The sequence below is a fragment of the Cyprinodon tularosa genome, unplaced genomic scaffold (genome assembly GCF_016077235.1).
Source record: "Cyprinodon tularosa strain WSP-4 unplaced genomic scaffold, ASM1607723v1 ctg154, whole genome shotgun sequence".
Taxonomy (NCBI): domain Eukaryota; kingdom Metazoa; phylum Chordata; class Actinopteri; order Cyprinodontiformes; family Cyprinodontidae; genus Cyprinodon; species Cyprinodon tularosa.
Window position 1 is genome coordinate 2365720 of NW_024038375.1, and position 22010 is coordinate 2387729.

At 37.4% G+C, this 22010-nt stretch overlaps 1 protein-coding gene across 2 annotated transcripts; it reads right to left on the bottom strand.

The window, feature by feature from the left end:
• Positions 1 to 303: 303 nt before the first annotated feature.
• thumpd3 (THUMP domain containing 3) lies at positions 304 to 15673 on the bottom strand. 2 transcript variants are annotated; one of them, XM_038279968.1, is made up of 10 exons: positions 15397 to 15673; positions 12916 to 12993; positions 12667 to 12835; positions 12398 to 12624; positions 9565 to 9695; positions 7429 to 7498; positions 5765 to 5880; positions 3190 to 3294; positions 2817 to 2940; positions 304 to 808 (listed from the first exon to the last, which is right to left on the bottom strand). In XM_038279968.1, the coding sequence occupies exons 1-10, from the start codon at positions 15637 to 15639 to the stop codon at positions 599 to 601; spliced, it is 1473 nt and encodes a 490-aa protein (XP_038135896.1). In that variant the 5' UTR covers positions 15640 to 15673; the 3' UTR covers positions 304 to 598. The 2 variants fall into 2 exon arrangements, with proteins under 2 accessions (XP_038135896.1, XP_038135895.1); XM_038279967.1 differs by having other exon boundaries at positions 12398 to 12835.
• Between the last annotated feature and the right edge of the window lie 6337 nt (positions 15674 to 22010).

Sequence of the window (22010 nt, forward strand, 5' to 3'; positions counted from 1 at the left end):
TATTTTTCCCTGAAACTTGCAGAAATAAATAACTGGTAGAATTAGAGGGGACTGAGCTTACATCACCTTGATTAAATGGCTAGTTTCTTAACCCGATAAACCAATTCTTCAGAGGTCCAAAATCTTTCATATGTTCTTGTTTAACTTCTATTACATCAGGTTTAAGACATTGTTTACAAACAATAATCTCTGTAGTATGACAGTGTGAAAGCTCTGGTTCATGTTATGCTGAGTTGGCAGTTTCATTTTATCAGAAAGACCCAATTAAAGACGTACATTAAAAAAAACTCAAAGATATCTGAGTGACAGCTTAGTATCCATAACCCATCAACATTAATGGATCTTTATTAGAGTAATTAAATGTGCAGATCTTGTACAATTGGAGAATCACATCCGACGAGTCTGATGACGTCAACTGCTGTTAGTTCCGAACATGAGAACAGAAATAAGTTAAAATGAAACCGTTTCACTGCTACTGAACATATAAGCTTCTTTTCCAATAAAATATTAATTAAAAAAAACTGTTTGGCAAGCTTGATGAGAAAAAAAATCAGGTCATGTAAGCAGATTATCTCAGCATTTCCTAATATTACATCACTTAAACATTGGGTTGAAGTTCAGAGGATTCTTTGTCATCCGTCTCATTCATATGTGCGTCACTCCTCCCTCTTGATTCATAGATGTCCTCCGGAGTTTGACCAAACATGGCGGCGGTCCGCTTGAGGAGGTAAACCCCGGCATGTAAACCCCCAACGTTCACCCAAACAGTGTGCAGCTTCCTCCACAGTCCTCCCATTCTGGAAATAGCCTGGAAAGAAAAAAAAAAAGATCTTGTTAAAGCCCTCGAATAGATGAGACGTTTGTTTTATATGACATAAGAGCCCAGTGTAGACAAATGTAAGAGGGGGCGGACAGGTTTTTCCATGAGGCTGAGTTTAACCTGAACCACTTTAACCGCTGAGTGCTAATTTGCAGAGCGCTTCAGAACAAGCCCATTCATGTTTAGACTGTTTAGAGATGAAGGATATCTACATAAACATAACAGACTGTTGCTGGAGAAAATAAAACATCTGCATTGCCTCCTTCGGAATAGAAAACCATAAACTACTTTAAGAGAGTATTTATATAAATTGAAGGTTTTATTTCTATCAAACATTTTTGTAGATAATTAAATTGTATTTGACAAACCAACACAAGAGTAAAATCACTACGGAGATATATGTATCAATGTTTGTATGTATATATTTATGTAAAAAAAGGATATGAAGCATCTTATAACTTTATAATGATTCTATATGACACAAATTGAAAGAAATATAAGCTAATATACTGTAACTTCCTTCCCACTATACATTATTCATTCCCTCCTTTCCTTGCTGAATCAGAGATGGGTGTGGGAGGTGGGTCCCTCTAGAACATACCCAGACGACAGCCCAGACTGGGATCCAAACCCAACATGTTATGGTCCAGCTGTTTATACAGAAAATGTACTACAACCTGGATTAAAGTTCAATAATTTAAAGACACAGAAGCTGAACAAAAAACAGAACATTAAAGTTGTAGCAGGAAGTAAACAAACTAAATTATCCCTGAATCTCAACACCAGACTGCAGCAATTAGCAGTTTAACACCTTTTCACCTCATCAAGGCTTTCCCAAAAGATCCTATTATTGTTTCCTTTACAATCACACACTGAGCTGGTATTTCAAGGAGCATGATGGAGTCAGACACAAAGGAAAAGTGATCAAACTAAATTCTACTCTGACCAATGAGCAATTAACCATCTCAGTACCAGCAATGTAAAATACTATTGGTGGACTTTTCAAACATCAGAAACTTTTTTTTTGGTTAAACAACAAATGCTTTAACAAAAACAGCAAACATTTCCCCATTTTAAAGAACCTGTTGAGAGTCTAGACAATCTATATGTTGTCATAACCATCTTCAGCCTTTGGGGTCATCCTCAGTGCTTCCCTGTGAGATGATTGTCTTTCACAGAAAATGTCAAAGAGTTGAAAAAACGTCAAGGCTACATTGTTCTCCTTGGAAGGGATGTCAAAGGTCACCAACAGGTTTTCTAGTTTACCAACACTCCCCCCCCTCCCCCCCAAACCCTGTAGCAACATGAGACTTTCCATTAATGTGACAGAGCGTAAACTTACAACATAACTTGCAACACTTTCAGCATTAACCTGAGGCCCTGACATATTAGAACTTAGCATCAACTTCTGATTCCTGATTTATTAAGACAAATGCACTAGAAGCAGCTTTTCTTTGATGGCAAAAAACTAACTGTCAGGCAGGGCATGTTACCTTTTATAAAGATATTCTTTACAATATTTACACTCTCTATTTATCTTAAACATCCAGCAGAAGATTTTCCAGCTCCTGAAAAGGTTTCTCACAATCATGCTCTAATAAACAAACAGCCACTTCATTAGGTAGACCTTCCTGGATCCTGTTTTCCCCCCAAAGCAGCTGTAAATCTTTGTGTAAAGTTCTATTTCTTCTGTGGGTTTGTTGGTTAAACCATTGACCTGTCAGTCTTTATCAAAGCCAAAAGAGATCAGTGTTTACTGGTTACCATGGTTAATCTTTTTATTTGTTATCAATGACTAAGTGTGTGTTTTTGAATCAGATCTAGTATTGGAATATAACTAACCACAACTTGCAGAACTTAATATCAGGAACACCTTGCAGGACAGGACTTGTATTGAAAAACAGTCGTCATGAAGTCTGAACTTCCTGAAAAAATATGTTTAGCTTGGAAAAAAAAAAAGACACCTGGTATTGTATTTTACATGAGCTTTGGTTACCTTTGTAAAGCACTTTTTGTCCTGAGTCAGAATCACGGCTTTTCCTGAGCCTGGTCTGCAAACACGAGCCATTTCTCTGAGACAAGAAGGGTACAAGTCCCAGTTCTTCTTCCTGGAGCCCATTCTTCAATCAGACAGACAACAAAACAGCCACATGATAAAGCTGAATTATTCGTTTAATTTCAATGGTAAACAGGTTTTCACTTTAGCTGATTTCATCAAACTTTCCATTAATGTAACCGAATTGCTTGTAGCCACACCATCACTCAAATTCTTACTTAAAAACAGTCTGCATTCAGTGTTTAAGAGCACCATAAAGTATCTGTTAACAAAAATTACAACTGTCCCATAAGCCTTTGAAATGCCACAGTACCTCTTCCCAAAGGGCATGTCAGTGACGATGATGTCCACAGAACTGGTCCTCACGGGTAAATTGCTTAGATCCCACTGCACTGTGTCAATGGGTAATCCAGATGGGCTGGATGAAAAATATGCATAAACAGAAGGACTTCTTGGTATCTGTAAAACATGCAACTTCAATGCTGTATATTGTTAAACCTTAACACGCTTTTTACTGACACTTTTCTTTCTTTGCAGTAACACATTGTTTACCCTTCATGAGCTTCAATAGCACCCAGAGTGGGACTATCCAACATTTTAAATATAATTTCCTAAAAATGTTTATGTCCAATTAGGTTGATTTTGATTCAGTACAGTAAAAATAACAAATATTTATAACCCCTTTAAGTCCATTAGAGAAACTGTCTTATCTGACTTTGATAGGGTAGAACATGGGCAGAAATTAGATTTTTATATTTAGATTTCTGATGTAAAAATCTAGAACCATACCTCAACAAATCTGAAGGTTCCATTTAAGGCTGCAACTAACGATTATTTTGCAAATCGATTAGTCTCTGAATTAATCAATTAATAATCGGATAGCCAAAGGTTCCTTAAAGATTTTTTCTGAAATTAAACCAGTTGAAACCAAAACATTTCCACTTGAGGAGTTCTGGATAGAGAAAACTGACAACAAAAAGGTTTTCTTCATCTTAAATGCTAAATTTTTTATGTATTTTTTAAAATTTTGATAGAATCACTTTTCTAATTAGGTTGCTCTGTCAGCTCAACGCATGGTTTAGAGCTCTCTATGCTCCAGTTAATGACTGGAGCATAGAGATTGATTACTAAACTAGTTGACAATTATTTCAATATTCAATTAATTGTTTCAGCCCTAGTGTTAATGCAGCAAAAAGGGCTGGTCTAGAAAGTATTGAACTAGTTGTAGTTAATCTAAATGCTCTATGCTTTAAAGACTATTTTTTTTCTTACTACTTTGTGCTGACCCCATCACACTTAATCCAATTTAAAAAAAACAATGTAAGGTTATGCTTCAGCTCTGTCAAACTAAAGAAGTTGCAATGATATAAATCTTTCTAGACCAACTTATTAAAGGAATAGTACACCCAAAATATGATTAGCCTTCATTTTCTACTCACCTCCATGCTGAACAACACTCTGGAGTACTTTTTTGATATCTCAAATGCATCTGGAGATCTGGGAGGCTTCTTGCTGTCTGCTGACATTCAAATAATGGAGGTCTATGGTGACCGAGACAGAAAGGTCCATAAAAGTCCACAAAAAACGTGTCAATATTCCTCCATACTGCTCGTCCAATGTATTCCAAGTGTCCTGAGTGGGTAGCATCCAGAATTTACTCGAAACGAAGTCATTTAGAATGTTTTTAGAGCATAAACAGTAGTGTATAGGATTTCCTGAAAGCGCGCACCTGCGCGCTCACGACGCTACGGAAGCCGGCAGACCAAACCAGATGAAAGTGCGCATTCAGCGTCTGCTCTGCCAATAATGCAAGCGTAGAAGAAGAAATGTGCTGTTTACCTGTGCAAAGAAAGAAACAACGAAAGAAAAATGTCTGAGGACTTCAGTGTTGAGGAAGAGCATGAGTTCTTTGCCGAGCTGAATGCGCTGGTTTGGTCTGCCGGCTTCCGTAGCGTCGTGAGCGCGCAGGTGCGTGCTTTCAGGAAATCCTATAGACTACTGTTTATGCTCTAAAAACATTCTAAATGACTTCGTTTCGAGTAAATTCTGGATGCTACCCACTCAGGACACTTGGAATACATTGGACGAGCAGCATGGAGGAATATTGACACGTTTTTGTGGACTTTTATGGACCTTTCTGTCTCGGGCACAATAGACCTCCATTATTTGAATGTCAGCAGACAGCAAGAAGCCTCCCAGATCTCCAGATGCATTTGAGATATCAAAAAAGTACTCCAGAGAGTTGTTCAGCATGGGGGTGAGTAGAAAATGAAGGCTAATCATGTTTTGGGTGTACTATTCCTTTAATACAAAAAAAATAAATAAAAATGTTTGGTGAAACACTGTTGCAGCAGTTTGAAAAAGTAATATGAACCAGAATAGGTCCACCCAAAGCCATTTGCACAATCTGGAGTTGGAAAGAAAAAGCTGACGCTGGGCCCAGCAAACAGTTTCGGTTGGGAGATAACCATCATATTGCTTAATTTAGAAAAAAAAAAAATTAAGGAGGACAGAAAATAAATCTAACTTTGCTGCAAGAATGCTGGTAAAAAAATCTGAAGTGAAGGTGTTTATCATATGAGGGTTCCTGCTATATTAAAGATGAGATTAAGAAACAAAGTTTTTATTATATTTATATATACATCCCAAAATACTGCCTGACAAGATGACCTTCAAACAGTTGACAGATGAAGATTCCATCGTACTCCAAAGTAACACATTGTCAAGGATTTTCTGAAGTAATAAAGCAAAACCTGGATCTGATTTAAAAAAAAAAACTACCTGGAAGAAAATCAACATTTCCATGAAGGCGCTTCTGGGGAAAAGTTCTGAGGGTAGAACGGGTCAGTTACTCAGGAAATAGGTTCTGTTGGTCTCTGCTCACTCACCTGCCTTTCTCCGCCCTTCTTTTCTGAATGTGACATATGTTGTTGACTGTGCGGCTCACTGCCATGTCATTGTTATCTCCTGCAATGTAGAACGATTCACCAAATTCAATAGCACCCTGTAGACAGAAGACAAAGACATCACTGTCAACACGAAAGGTGGAAACCCCTCATATTATCTTGGTGGTGGTTATGTGATTCTGTTCTAATGTGGCCTTCAACTCATCTGCATCGTTGGCTCTGATTTCTGTAATCTTTCTCATGACAAAGCATAGATTCTCTACAGGTTGGTCATGGACAGCAGCCAATTCCTGCCTAAAGTGGGGTGGGATGTGTGTTCTGCTTTGATTATATGCCTCTCCACTCCTCACACAGATCCTGGAGCTGTGATTTCTGAAAGCAATTTGAAATTGACTTTGAACCGCTGAGCTACAGGGAAGAGCTAGTTCTCCTCAGCCAAGGTAAGACAAATCTGACAGTGTCTTTAGTTTATGAGTGGACAAACAGGACAAAGGTCACCCATGTCCAATATCTGGGCCATTTGTGGGGACTTGAAGTATGAGCTCTAGAGATCTCTCTATTCAAAATATCTGGAGTAGCGTTTGAGTTTCCAGGCCTATAGTGGCCCAAACAATTGTTGGCCTGGCCAGGATTTTGACTTACAAAAATGCCTCCTTCACTAAAACAGTGGTCAATTCAGGCTACTTTATCATCCATAAATTTGATACCTAATAATACGATGCAAATGTTCACGAAAAAGCAGTTGAAGAATTTATGGATTTAATGCTATGTTTGGCGGTCAGCAGATGTTGATTTTTATGATCAGCGCTCGGCTCCCAAAATCCTGACCAGTACATGTCTAATTAATTAATTGTTCTTTGGGGCCGCATAGTTGTCATGGGGCCTTAAGCAGTGGTTTAGTTTGCTTATGCCTTCAGCCAGCCCTGCATGGAAATGTACAGTCCCTCACATCATCTTTGACCCAATGCATACAGACTTTTTGGCAGAACTATGGCTGCATACAATGATCATTTATCTAAATGATTAATCTGCTGAACAATTTTTTGGTTATTGGATTTATGTCCAACAATAAAATGGTTCTCAATAGTTGTATACAAATGTATACATTTTTATAAAGTTTTGGCTTAATTACTGCTCTGAATGAATTTTTTCACTGAATAGTATCTTTTAAAGTCTGTTTACTACAGTTAATGATTACTGAGTTACTAAGTAATTTAACAAACATCTTAATTATGAATTATTCGCAGTTTATCCAGTTGTTTCAGCCCTAGTGAAAACACCCAAAGACACACATTTTATCTAAACAGAATTCCATATCAAAGCCTAATAGATTAAACAATGTGCTGTATGAAATGCAGTTCTTTTACATTTCAGCCTTTCAATGAAACATAACATTTACGAAAAAAAAAATTTTTTTTTTAAAACACGCTTTTCTTCATTCCTCTGCCTCCTCCATACCACCTGTATCTCACATAGCCAAATTACTTAATGTTTGTAGAGATGTTTTCTTTTCTGTTACTGCATGCCCAAAACTCTGAAGGGCGTTACAGCAACAAACAGTTAATCACACCCATTCTGAATAAATGTCGTAAAGCTGAACCTCATCCAGCCAGCTGATGTAATGAAAGGATCATGAATTGTCTCACCTCTAGTGGTATGGCTCCAGTCCCACACATTGGATCCAGTATTATATCAGACTCCTGAGGTTTACACAGCCTGCAGACATACATTAGAGGATAAATATAGTCCCAACATCAGTCCAGAGCTACGTAAAGAAGCAAAGACCTGTAGAAGTTACTAACATCCTAATTGGTCCAAATAATAAAAATCATATTTGGCCAATTACCAGATAAGATTCATATTAAAGGAGATCTGGTATTAACTCAATGCAGATAGATCTTTGTTATTAACCTAATGGGAAGTTCTTGTGTGGGTTGCCTTGAGGCTAAACAAACTCGCCTTCAATCTACTGGCATTTTAATTTCAACTGTAGGAGTTAAAAATGACACCTAGACTGGATCCCTCTTCTATAGCTGTATTGAGGGTGACCCCCACTTGAAAAGTTTTACCTCATCTCACTCCACAGAAAATATTTTGGTTTCCAAGCAAACAGAATGTGACCATAAATGGAAAATGGTTCTGTTATTCAACACTCCTGCCCTAGACACAAATACTGTGAGGAAAATAAGTATTTTAACAACCTGCTATTTTGCAAGATCTCCCACTTAGAAACAATGGAGGGGTCTGACATTGTCATTATAGGTGCATATCAACTGTGAGAGAGATAGTCTAAAAAAAAATCCAGAAATCACAATATTATTTATTAACTATTTATTTGTATGATACAACTGCAAAAAAGTATCTGAAAATCAACTCGGTTGTTTGTAATTACAGAGGTTAAATTTTTCCTGTACTTTTCACCAGGTTTGCAAAGACTGCAGGAGGGTTTATGGCCCAGTCCTCCATGATTGCTAATTGGGAGAACTTGCAAAATAGCAGGGTGTTCAAATACTTATTTTCTTCACTGTATTTGTGTCTAGGGTAACTCCCAGTTTGAACATTGGCTTGCCAATTTAAACTGCAAGCACGTTTGTCACGTCTGAAATACCTGTTTGTCCTTAATGAAAACATTTGTAGCATCAGTACTTACGCTGCATCACATTGTTATGCATTCAATGTTGGGGAGGACACTGTGCACTTCGGTGGCGCGTGCAGCTGCTAACTTTAACTTCTGAACAGAAGAATCTAAAAAGGCTATTTTGGACTACAAACTGACAGGACGAGTAAATGTTTAAAGGTCAAACTATTTACTGGAGCAGTCATTAAAATGTAGAAATGCATGCTGTGAGGTCCACTTTTTTTCTAATGAGCCTTAAAACAGAGAAATAAAAAAACTCTTCACATGTGTAATGGTGGGGTTTCTTTAAAATATGAAACAGAATCAGAATGTGCTCAGCCAGCTGGATGTTAGGGAGGCGTCCCAGGAAAAAAAAAAGAGACTAAGCTCAGCAAGCTTCAAAAATCACACAACTCCAATATGAGTTCTTTAGGAGGCAGTGACTGCTGCTAGTGTGGTAGTTAAGCTATTTGATTCAGACATAGCATGAGAGCTTGGAGACTGACGAGTAGCAACCCAGAGAAATGCAAGCTGGAAATTGGAAAAATCAAAGATGGAACTGGTTTTCAAAGAAGAAAACACAATATCCAATGTATTTCAATGCTTAGTGCCAATTTGTCCTCTGGGTTAACTCCTTGTTATCTTAAAAGGCAATTATTTAGATATACTGTAGATTTGAATTCTGTCTTTCATTGCCTACACGATTAGCTCATTATATTTTAAATATAGAACTCACTTTAAATATAGAACAGAATTCTTTATCAGTATCAGAATTCAGTATCAATCCTAGACTGATCACACCCAAATAAAACAAGCATAATTATTAAAGAAATGCACAACAATAAATGCAACATACCTAACAATAATAAACTGCATAAATAGAGACAATAAAATTCTTTCGATAATGATGCTCATGGAAAATATCACCCAATACGACAGCCACCTATCTATTTAGTTACCATGCCTAAAACAAACAAGCTTTGACGTACAAGACAATTTCTTTTGTCCTCCACAGTGATGCACTTGTTCGACCTGTAATTCATCCAAAGCACATATGCTCAGTCAACCTGCCCTACCTTATTTCCAAAACATGAGTGACTTCATGAAAATAGCATAAAAAAATGAAACATTTGCGAGGCCCCTAGGATCCTGAAAAACTAGCCACCTGAGCATGCCGTAGCACAGGGTAGAACGCAGGGTAGTAGGTCCAAAGTGACTGATGTTCCTCCTGTGAAGACTCTCCTCTGTGAGTGCGATCCCAATCACCACCTCTTCATTATGTATGTTGAGCAGAACCTGCAACAAATGATGCAGATTTAAGATGAAATAATTACAACCATCAACAGACAGCATGAGCAACCACAATTAAGCTCTACCCAACAATTGCTTCCTTTCCAGGTTTTTTTATTAGATATTCAGCAAATGAGGATTGAACCTTCCCTCATCACTCATACACAGGTGAAGCATCTAAAGACTACATAGTTTTACACCACTAGCTGGGCAATAATAATAAGAGAATACATCCAATAGAATATTATATAATTTTACTGAACTTCAATCAAGAACTAGATTGCATTTTGGGGAATAAAGGGAGAGGAAAGGATTTCACCAAGTTATTGTTTACGGCACTAGTGGATCGTTTATTGTACAGTGGGCTGACAGGAAAGGGGGTATGAGAAAGGGGGAGAGACACCACTAAGGACCACAGGTCGGATTCGAACCTGGCTCTGCAACTAAGACAGACTAAGGAGCCTAAGGCCTCTGTCATACAAGGATTGTGCACGCTAACCACTGCGCTAGAGAAGCACGTCACCCTCACCTCTTTTTAACAGTTTAAAGCTCTAATGGAGGATGTTCTATTTTCGGGTGGATTGTCTAAATAAGTGGTCATTCTGGTGATGTGTTTACGCAAGGCCGTCCTACGTGCTCGTCCCCATTTTAAGTTATCAGTGGTTAGTCTGACATAATTGAAAATTTGCAAATCTTTTGGTAAGTAAGCTTGTATGAGTGATGCAAACTGCAACTTTTGAATAGAGCGTGCACGAGGAGAAATGATGTCACACGCATTTAACAGGCGTTCCCTCTTGGGAGTTGGTACAGGGTTGTGCGTGTGCATTTTTTATAAAGCGGAGAGGGCGGGTCATTTCAAAATATGAAAATGAAACAAACAGCTTATTAATAATTATAATTATCAACTGAGATGAAAGGCTGACATCATGATACATTTCCTATTCCCTCTACCACCTAATGACACTGAAGTTGTTTAATTCAGAGATTCCTATTCACACTAGCTTGGAAATCAAAGACACATAAACTCAATGAACTATCAGTTAAATGTCGCAACACCACAAAACTAGGAGTCTTCAATTTTATCACTAAATTCTCTTCTCATCTGCCTTTTTTTCTTTATTTGGATTGTAATTTTTCTTCCATATTTATCAAAGAGAAGACATGGTTAAAATGTTACAACACCTGCAGTATTCCCCTTAGTTCCTCTCCATCCACCACATGTATCATTGGTTCAAAGTGAACTAGAGGGTAAACGGAGAGCCGCTTAACTAATGGAGATTTAAAATACTGAGGTTGGAAACAATAAGGCACCAGACTGGAAAATCCAAGTTTTTCATAAACTCTCATATTATTTTATATTAGAAAATACAAACTTTAACAATGAGGCCTCCACAGGACTTTACCATTTTTGCAGGAAAATTCATCCCTGATTAGGCAGACAGCCTTCACCAAAAATTTTCTTATTCAGCCCTCTTCTGGCTGAACTCTTCTGGTTTCCAGTCCCAGTCCTCCTGAAGGCCGCGACCCCACAAACCTCAACCATGACAACCAGTTAGAATTTGTACAGATAGCGGCTAGAAGCACAGAATAATACCGCAGAAGAAGACCCAGGCTTGAGTGATGGGCTGCTACAGACTGCTCCGGACAGGTTATTTCCCATTATGATAGCATAAAGTGCGTGATTTTAAAACGGCGCATTTTGAGCAAACATTAGCTAAGAGGTGGAGAAAGGCAGTGAGAATGGGGAAGGTTTTTTTTTTTTCATTCGTGAACCTCACACAAAGGCTTCAGGACAATATATGACTGACACTAAATAGTTATAATGTGAATTTTACATAATAGAAAAAGTTTAAATGTAGGACTCTATATAGACAATATAAATGCAATTCAGCTTTTCGCAAAAACATGCGAACATAGAGTTATTAATAACATACATACTTGAAAAAGACTCATAAATAAGGTCAACTATCTACTAAAGGAGCGCTCATAGGTAGTCATTCATCATTTTGATCATTACAGGCTGACTGGGCTCTTGACAGAGGGCTCCTGAATCCCTACATAAGCTGCTGGGCTGATAGACACCAAAGCTACAAATCTTTTGATTACATCGTCCACACTGGATAAACACCATATAAATCTTCACTTTGAAATTAAATTTTAATTTTTGATTTCACCATCACTACTTCAGTCTAATTTATTTAGTGAATGTTGTATCTTTTTCGTTGATGTTTCTTTAGAATTTTTTTGTTATCAACTTTGTACATTTCAGCAGAGTACTTAGTTTCCTTGTCTTTGCTTTTTTCTCTCTCAGTATTTCTCAATTTTGGTCAAGGACACAAATATAGTTATTCTGAAGAAAATATGTTGCTAAGCATGATGACAAATAGCCTTCTGTCAACCAGCTTTTCTCTTATCACGTTTCTTGCAGACACGTGATAAGATTTTAAATTATAGAGAGAATGGAAAAAAAAAACAGCCATTTTCAAAACCTTTTACTTCACATAGCCATTTTTCAGTTTTCCAAAGAACTAAAAAATTGCACCTAAAAGGAAAATGCCACCTAATACTATTCAGATAAGATCTTTTGAAACTCCCTAAAGTAAATATGAGCTAATCCCTTGCATGTTTACCTCAGTAAGCAGAGTTTTTCTTGGCTTGGATGCTGATATTTAATATGTCCTCTGTTAAGTCTGAACAAGCTTTCCTACCTCAATGTCAAACTTCGTCATGTCTGCTTTCCACTGGAAGAATTCCTGCACGGCTCCTCCGAAGTCCCTGGCTGCCTCATTAGAAGAAAAGCTGTGTTTGTCACCGGCCCTGTTGCATGTCACACGGAACTTGATGACTTTGGCATCGTTTGCAGTCTCCTCCAAGTCCTGCTGACACGTTTCTGAGTCTGGGGTGACCACTGACTTGGTGTCACTGTCGGCTAGAGACATCTCCTGAGGTAACTTGTGCGGCGCTGCTTCAGCAGAAGCAGAAGCAGCCACATCACTGGACGCTGCTTTAGATTTTGCTCTAGTGGTGTTTCCCACTTTTCTGTGACCTTTCTTCTTCTTAAGGGTTCTGTTAAGTCTCCAGACCTCAAGAGCATTAGTCCAGGGAAGCGTAGATGCAAGCTCCTGCAACTCCTTCAGGGTCTCCTCCTGTAAGGACCAAAAGTCAAACATAACATTATGAATAATATGAAGCTTAAAATCAGGGGGAACAGCTCAGACTGACTCACCTTAGATTCTTTAAACTGATAACAATCAAATTCTGCAACCACAACAAACAGATTGTCCACAGAACACAAAAGATGAACCTGCAACATAGAAAAAGATAGTTAGATACTGTGCATCTTGAGATATGCATCCTCTGCACAAGGGTATGCACTGGTTTGAAAAACAAAACAAAAACATCACTAGATCCTATATAAACAGAGAGGAAATATTAAGCTGAAACAATGTAAAGATCCAAATCCCTAACATCTTATTTTCAGATCCTTATGCAAATTTCCAGGTATCCTAGAGGTTTTTAGTAGCTTTGTTTTGACTTTCAGACAGAATGACAAATATTTACAGCAAAAGAACAACATCAGAAAGCTGTCTTTAAAAAAAAAAAAAGGAAATCAAGGCCCAGAAAACAGCTGATGTTGGATCTGTAAGATGAGAGACGATTGTTTAGAAACTATCACTAAGAGAAGTTTATCCTTGTAGCACAATAGTATTTGTCTTATTTAGCTTGGGGAAAAAAAAAACTATCATAGTAAATACAGGAGGTACATAAGCAGAATAAGGCCCAGTCCCATTTCTCTAACTTGCGGTTGTTTTAGAGCCTAGCACTCGGTTTTGCGGGTTCACGTGCAAGGTTAGTGTGTCCTAGTAATTTTAAGAATTAGGGGAAAGTGCCCTTCAACCCTTAAAATTATCCCTTCAGACCAAGTGAGTCGGGAGCTGACTTAGGAACGGAGTGGCTTCCCAGAACTCATTCGGTGAATGGAAAAATGCCGTTCGGTTGTTGAAAAGAACTGCGCAAATGTACGTATATTTTTAAACTTAACCACGCATTTTTTTAAAAATAGATTAGACGTCAGCAGGATCTAGCTCACGGTTGATTACACTAACCGATTATGGAACAGAGTCATAAACACCTTCGATGACTATGTTGTGGCATCAGCCATCTATGGAGCAGCTATGCAGCTATGGACCAATGTCCATAGCTGCATATTGGTTATTTATTCTACAGGTGCACAGTTTTTTATTGTTAAAACACTTTACAGTACAGTATTTAATGGTTTATCTTTTAACTCTTCATCATTATGTTATTCTTATACATTTTTCTAAGGTCCACATTTGTGTGACAATTCTTTCTATAATCTTTTTCTGCTGCAAACACCAGAATTTCCCCATTGTGGGACAATAAAGGCAATTTATATTCTATCTATTCTATTGCTAAATTACTATTTGATATCTCCATTTTTTAATCTTTGCTTTTCATAGATAGAGCAAACAAAATGGGCTTATATTTTTTAAAGTGCACAAGCTTGTATTCCAATCCTCTTCTCTGGAAGGTTACCTTTATTTAAAGAGCAATGGAAATCAAGCTGTGAAAAAAGAAAAACGATCATTGCTCACAACAAACAATGAAAATATAGCAGACTAAATGTTTGCAACTGGTGGTATCACACGGAGCTAGTTTTATCTTCTATATGTACACATCTAAGAGCAAAAAGGGAATCAATGATAGCACTTTGGAAGCCCAAGAAATGGATTGCTGTATATACATTTTTCAAAATTAAAAGCTTCATAAAAAAAGAATTTAAACAATCAATAAAAGCAATTAATCACTTAGCCCTAATTTGCACCAGAAAGCCCTTCAGGGGTTGTCAACACAAACCCCTTCAAAACATTCCACTCAGCAGCGTAGAATGTGTAGCTCTCATGTTATTTTTCTGTTTGAAAAAATAATGTCTTTTTATACAATAATATAATATTGTGAATTACATCTGGGATAAATAAGTTGCTTCTTAATAAGTTCATTCTCTGCATGTGTCTCTTGCATAGAATAAGCACTATATAGAGCTACAGTTTACAAACCTGTTAAAAATCTGTATTTTGTGGGATAAAAATTAAACCCCGATAAATCTTTCAAAACTCAAATCCATAATTTGACATCTAGTCCATATCATTCAACTGAAAATAGAATAAATATTGAAATAACTTTAAATAAAGGTTGAGATCATAACCTGGTTGTATACATGTGAACACCCTAAGACAGACTAATACTTTGTTGAAGCAGCTTGTGATTGAATTACAGCATTTAGCCTTCTTTGGTAGGATCAACAATACAATATTTTCATATCCTTTCTTTAAAAAAGGTCACAATATAAGGACATCTCTCATCAATGCTATTGTCCCCACAGATAAGTAGTAGATTTTATTTGTAAACTTTGCCTGTTCTTTATAAATCCCATTTTGCATGCTTGGCTCCATTGTAATGCTGAATAATAAAAAGCCAGGTGATGATATTTTAGGTTTTCGGGTCAAAACTGGTTTGGAAAAGTTCTTAATTTGATTCAACTCAAATACCTTGGTTCCACCTGAAAGTTATCCCAGATCATGATACTGCCACCACCATGTATCTTAACATGGTGGGGGGAGTCATTGTGGGGCTGATTCAAGGTTTTTCCATTCTTTAAACTAGAATGAGAAAGGCAATGACTTACTTGGAAGAGCTTGTCAGTAGTGATGGGAAAATATATACGGCCTCTATCTTTGCTGATTCGAGCATCACTCCCAATCTTCTCTTTGACCTCCTCTGCAGCAGTGTGCTCAAATCCAGTGGGCACGGTTGCTCCAATGGTGATGGTTATGATTGCTCCAGTGCTGGGATCAGTGTCAGAGGATGGTGAAGAGGTGGGTCCCTCCACCGTGTTCTGCTCCACAGCCTCATCTTCCAGGGAGGACATAGTGAGGAGTTATTGATCTGTGGACTGCTTCTGTCTTGACAAAAGGTGTCAGTGCAGAGTGACTGGCTGGGGGGAAGCTCACCTGTAAACAAACGTAGTATATATTCAGATACTGTTGCATGCTTTAAACAAGGAAGGGGAATGCAACTACAGAAGTTCTGTTGGTATATAAATCTGTCATTGAGTTAGCTAGCTAACGTTAGCTTCAGGGTCTGATGCTTATTAGTTATAGGTATGAAAAAAGGTAACAGTACTTTTTTCATATCAAGCACATTGTTTAGCGATGGATGGGTGACTGTACTGTAACCCTAATGCATTTAAATAAAATTCAGCAATCCTGTAGGAAGCCTACCTGCAACGCACGCGGTAACAACGAGCTGTTTTCGCTTAACAGCAACCAACTTCCGGTTTAATATTTTCAGATTAAAAGACTCACAGCACATCCAAGTACATCCCGCTGCAGCCTGCGGGTCAAGCCCCGCCCACATCAAGGACAGCCATATTGGAAATGCTGACGTAACAGGGCAGGGAATATGTAAAGATATGTTTTCATCTTAATTGTGAAAAGTTATCCCTCGAGCCCTGACGTAAATAGTCTGTAAATTTAAACAAAATACGCCGCACAGTGCTGAGGCATCATTAGAGTGTTCAGCTTGAATCAGCATGTTTGAGTAGCAGGTCGACCGCCCAATATGGCGGCCGTAATTCCTGCGCCGCGACAGCCAATCCAATCCCGCATTGCTACTACTGATTTTATTTTTATTATTTTTTTTTTTTATTTCACTTAAAGTCAGACAACAATATATAAACAAACAAACAAACAAATAAATATGCCAGGGGGTATGTCACAATAAACAAGTACAGTTAGGAGAAAAAAAACCAAGCAATTATACAAACATATGCGCTGGGGAGTGTCATATATATATGTGTATGTATTATACAAATAAATATATCTTTTACAACATTAAGTTGTCTAGAATTTCTAGTTGGGAACAGATTGTTATGGTTTTTTGAGCTGTCTGATGAGAAGAAAGATGAATTGTATGAAAATATTGTTTGACTTCTATTAAATAAGCTTTAAAGTCCGTTTTTTTTTTTTTTTAGAAATTTAAATTTATGCAAGTGAAATTTGGCCAACAAAATTAAAAGATTGATAAGGAAAGGTTTGGGAAACATTTTACTTTGCAGTTGAAAGCCAAATAAAATGTTTTTCCAATGAAGCTGAAATTTTTTCATAACATTTGAATTCACATAGTTGCAAAAGTGTAACCAAAACGTCTTAGAGTATGGACACAACCAAAACAAATGTGTTACAGTTTCTGGGAGAAGATCACAAAAAGTGCAGTTCACAGGAATATCAGGTTTAAACTTTTTTAGGTAGTCTTTTAGAGGATAAATCCTGTTGGGGTCTACTGATATTATATTATTATTTGAACTTCCGCACCAGCAAGTATTTGGTTATATTGCTTTTCTTAATCAACGCTGGAGATAGGCACGAGCAACCCCCGCGACCCCATGAGGGATTAAGCGGGTCAGAAATTTGATGGATAGATTTTTTCTTAATCTGCGATGAACTGGGAATCTGTCCAGAATCCACTGCACCAGCCCTAACGACACCATTATAGGGATAAGTGTGCGTGTATGATAATTATTGGATAGATAAATGTGTCCTCAATGTAATGTACATTTGTCTCTAAACTACAAATTTAATTTACATTTTATGACATTTGTTTTTCATAGGGTTTGAGGATAGATGAATACATCTTCATAATAATTCCTTATTGTTGTTTATTTTAGACTGTTTGTTACTAATGTTATTTTAACATCTGAAAATTTAATAAAGATTTAAAAATAAAAAGGACATACCACGTGACAGACATGTGACATAACAAATTTTTTTGGCCATTTCTCTCGCCAGCGCCTATAGGCAAAAGCGGTCAGCATTTCCAATATGGGATGGCAGTTATATTAAGCTTACATTGGGTAGAGGAGGTTCGACCAGACAGGGTGGTGATATGTACAGACTCTAAAGCAGTGTTAGAAAGTATCCAGGGAGAAGGAAATAATAGGAAAGAGTTAGTATTAGAAATTATGCATAGTTTATTTAGATTATATAGAGGTGGCATTAATGTCTGGTTCTGCTGGGTTCCAGCTCACAAAGGGGTTAAAGGAAATGAAAAAGCTGATAAATTAGCAAAAAGGGCTTTAGAAATGACAATGAAGATGATAATTCCTTTCGGGAAAGGGAAATCATGTATTAAAATGAAAGAAATAAAAGAATGGCAAAAAAGGTGGAAAGAAGATAAGAAAGGGAGAAAATTATATAAAGTGCAAAAGTCAGTACTAATTAGAAATATTGATGAGAGAAACAGAAGGGAAGAAATAATTATGACTAGATTAAGTGTAGGACACACCTATTTAAATGACACTTTACATTTAATAGGGAAGAAAAGTAATGATAAATGTGAAGGATGTGAAGAGAAAGAAAATGTAGAACATGTATTAATGAACTGTAGAACATATGAATCTGAAAGAGAAAATCTGAAAAGAATTGTTGGAAGGACAGGAAAAGAAGTGAGTCTTAAAGGAATATTAGGAAATGAAGGAAACATAATGGATATTTATAGAGTAAGGAAAGCTTTATTTACTTTTCTTAAAAACACAAGATTAATAAATAGAATTTAATAAATGTAGAGAAAATGTTGCTACACACTCGTGTACAGTAGGTGGCGGTATGCACCTAAAAGTTACTTGCAATCCGCCATTAATGAGAAGAAGAAGAAGAAGAAGAAGAAGAAGAAGAAGAAGAAGAAGAAGAAGAAGAAGAAGAAGAAGAAGAAGAAGAAGAAGAAGAAGAAGAAGAAGAAGAAGAAGAAGAAGAAGAAGAAGAAGAAGAAGAAGAAGAAGAAGAAGAAGAAGAAGAAGAAGAAGAAGAGGAGGAACCCGGAAGATGGCGGAGCGAGCAGACGTGCTGTGAATAGCTCAGAGTAGCGAAACCTTGCAAGTCAATAGAACAAATGTATGTCAACGAAACCCTGACTTACTAGATGTAAGACTGGAGAGATCTTACTTATATATCACAGAAACGTGTAAGTAACTCTGAAAACCTCCCGGAAAACGTTATTGTAGAACATGGCTAACGTTAGCACCAAAGCTAACGCTAAGATGAAGGTGCTGCAGACACACGACTATTGTGGTCCGGAAAGGATGGAAACTAACAGTAGAGGAACCAAAAACACTTTAACATCTCCTGCCAAACCATCACAGAAAAAGACCAAAGTGGACGACGTGGTAGGTGCTGAAGCCCGTGTTGAAGAAAACTCTACCGCTGCCATCCTGTCTGCCATCGGCACGCTTCAGACCATGATGCAGGATTTCAGAGTGGAGTTGAAGCAGAACACACTGACTATAACCAACATTGCCAAAGCGGTGGAGTTTAACTCTGCCGAAATCAAACAATGTAAAGAACAGTGTCAAAAACTGGGCGTGGAGGTGAAACAACTCAAAGAGGAAAACGCAGAATTTGGAAGAAAAGCAGCAGAAATGGAAAAAAGAGCTGCAGAGATGGAGCGCTATAAAAAAAAATGGAACCTGCGGGTTATTGGATTACCGGAAGGAAAAGATGAAAACACGAGACAAGTCATTTCTGATATCATCGGAAAGATAGCACCACACTGGAGGGAGAAGATAGATTTCATCCTAGATTCTGTGTACCGACTGGGACCAAACAACACCAACCGCCCTCGTCAGATCATCCTGCAGTTCACAGGACGCCACTTCAGGGATGAACTCTGGAGGATCACCAAACTTCACCCCGTCTGCAAGGAGCTGAACATCCGCCTGGCAGAGGATCTCACCAGGGAGGACAGGGAGGCACGGAGGGCTGTGTGGCCCAAAGTGGAACAAGCAAGGAAAGCAGGACTAAAGACGGTGTTCCGAGGCCCCCATGCCTTCATTAATGGTCAAAGAGTCTCACCATAGACACAACCGTTCAGGGTTTTTAACCCCAAAATAAGTAAGTTTGAATGAAAAAGTATTTTCAGGGTTTTGCTACTGTCATATCTCCCTAAAAAGGAACCGTTACTGTTCTAAGCTCAGGAATCTAGTGTTGTTGATTGTTAATTTGTTTTTGCTCTATGTTCAGTTTAAAGAGCAATATTCTTTTAATTTCTGTTAATGCAAGGGGTTTAAGAAACATAACAAAGAGAAAAAGTTTTTTTTTATTTTGTAAAGGGAAGAAGTCAAATATAATTTTTTTGCAGGAAACTCATTCTAAGAATGATGATATTGTGTTTTGGGCCAAACAGTGGGGAGATGATGCTTACTTTAGCCATGGTACTCCAAGATCAGCAGGTGTCGCCATCCTCCTAAATAACTTTAAAGGTCAGATAATGTCCCATATAGCAGATGAGTATGGTCACTGGATCATTCTTATTATTAACATTGATGGTCTAAAATTCATATTAGTCAACATTTATGGATACAACGTCCGCAGAGAAAACCAAAACCTACTGGATGAAATTGGCTTACATTTGGACAATCTCAAATTAACATTCTCAACTGATAATGTCATAATTGGTGGTGATCTAAACCTAGCTCATGATGATTTTTTAGATAAATATCCTAGTAGATACTCTGCAAGTCACCCAAACATCACATTCACAAACTTTTACGAAAAACATAATTTGGTTGACATTTGGAGACATTTAAATCCAGGATTAACTAAATACTCCTGGTTTAGCGCGAACCATAAATTTAAATCCAGAATTGACCACTGGCTGATTGCTAATCATTTACTATTATATAATATTAGCTCTGATATCTCTGCTGCACCTCTAACAGATCATTGTATGATCTTACTGCAGATCAAACCTAATGATAACACTGTCCACTCACACACATATTGGAAGTTTAACTCCACTTTGCTTAAAAACAATGACTACTGCCAGAAAATCAAATCATTAATTAAAGAAATATCCAAATTGGAGGAACTAATAAATGCTACCAAAAAATGGGAATTTTTAAAATATAAAATACGCTTATTTACCATTTCATTCAGCAAAATTGTTAAAAAAGATAGGGAAAAACAAGAAGTAGACATTATTAATCAGTTAAATATTTATTGCAACAGGCCTAACCCAACTGAAGACGATAGACAGAAGATTCTAAACCTCCAACCTAAACTAGATGAAATTTACAACCGTAAGGCCCAAGGGGCCTTCATCAGATCCAGAGCTAAGTGGATAGAGGAGGGAGAAAAAAATTCTGCATATTTCTGTGGTCTTGAGAAAAGGAGACAGGAAAAAAATAGCATCAGATCCTTAATGGTTAATGATAATGAAGTCACGGATGAAAAATTGATCTCTACTGAAATCTTTAAATTTTATAGCCAGCTCTATAGCTCTAAGTTCTCTCACATGGACTGTGAACTTTTTTTTCTTGAAATAATCAAACATATTCCCCAAGTGGAGGACAGCCTCAAACAAACATGTGATAATCCAATAACAATTAGAGAACTTGATGCAGTGATTGGTCGTCTCTCTCTTAACAAAGCCCCAGGATCTGATGGTCTCACAGGAGACTTTTACAGACACTTTTGGACAGATTTAAGAGACCTACTGTTACAAGTTTTTACTGAAATATTTGAAACCTGTGCGCTTCCACCAACAATGAGACATGGGGTTATCGTCTCAATTCCAAAACCTGGGAAAGATCCCAGAATCATAGATAACAGAAGACCCATTACACTTAGAAATTCAGACTACAAACTTCTAACTTACATCTTCAAGTCTCGTCTCCAAACAGGTATTTCAGATCTAATTGCAGATACACAGTCAGGATTCTTAAAGGGAAGATCAATCCATAATAATATTAGATTGGTAATGGACATCATTGAATATAGAAACCAAATAGAAGATGATGGCTTCCTTCTCTTCCTAGACTTCTACAAAGCGTTTGACTCTGTGGAGCATCCATTTATTCTTTCGACTCTCAAACACTTTGGTTTTGGAGTCAAGTTTATAAAATTTATCGCTGGATTGTATCGTGATATTAATAGTTGTGTCCTACTGCCCAGTGGCACCACCCCAAGCTTCAAGGTTAATGTGGGGATTCCTCAGGGCTGCCCCATCTCACCATACCTGTTCATCTTAGCCACAGAAATGCTAGCTATCTATATTAAGAACTGTAATGATATCGAAAAACTTAATGTACTTGGCACAAACATAATAATTAGCCAACTAGCAGATGACACAACTATATTCCTGAAAGATAGACACCAAATTTCAAAAACTATTGATAAAATTGAAAAATTCTCCAAAGCCTCAGGCCTAACATTAAACATTAAAAAGTGTGAATTACTGGCTATACAT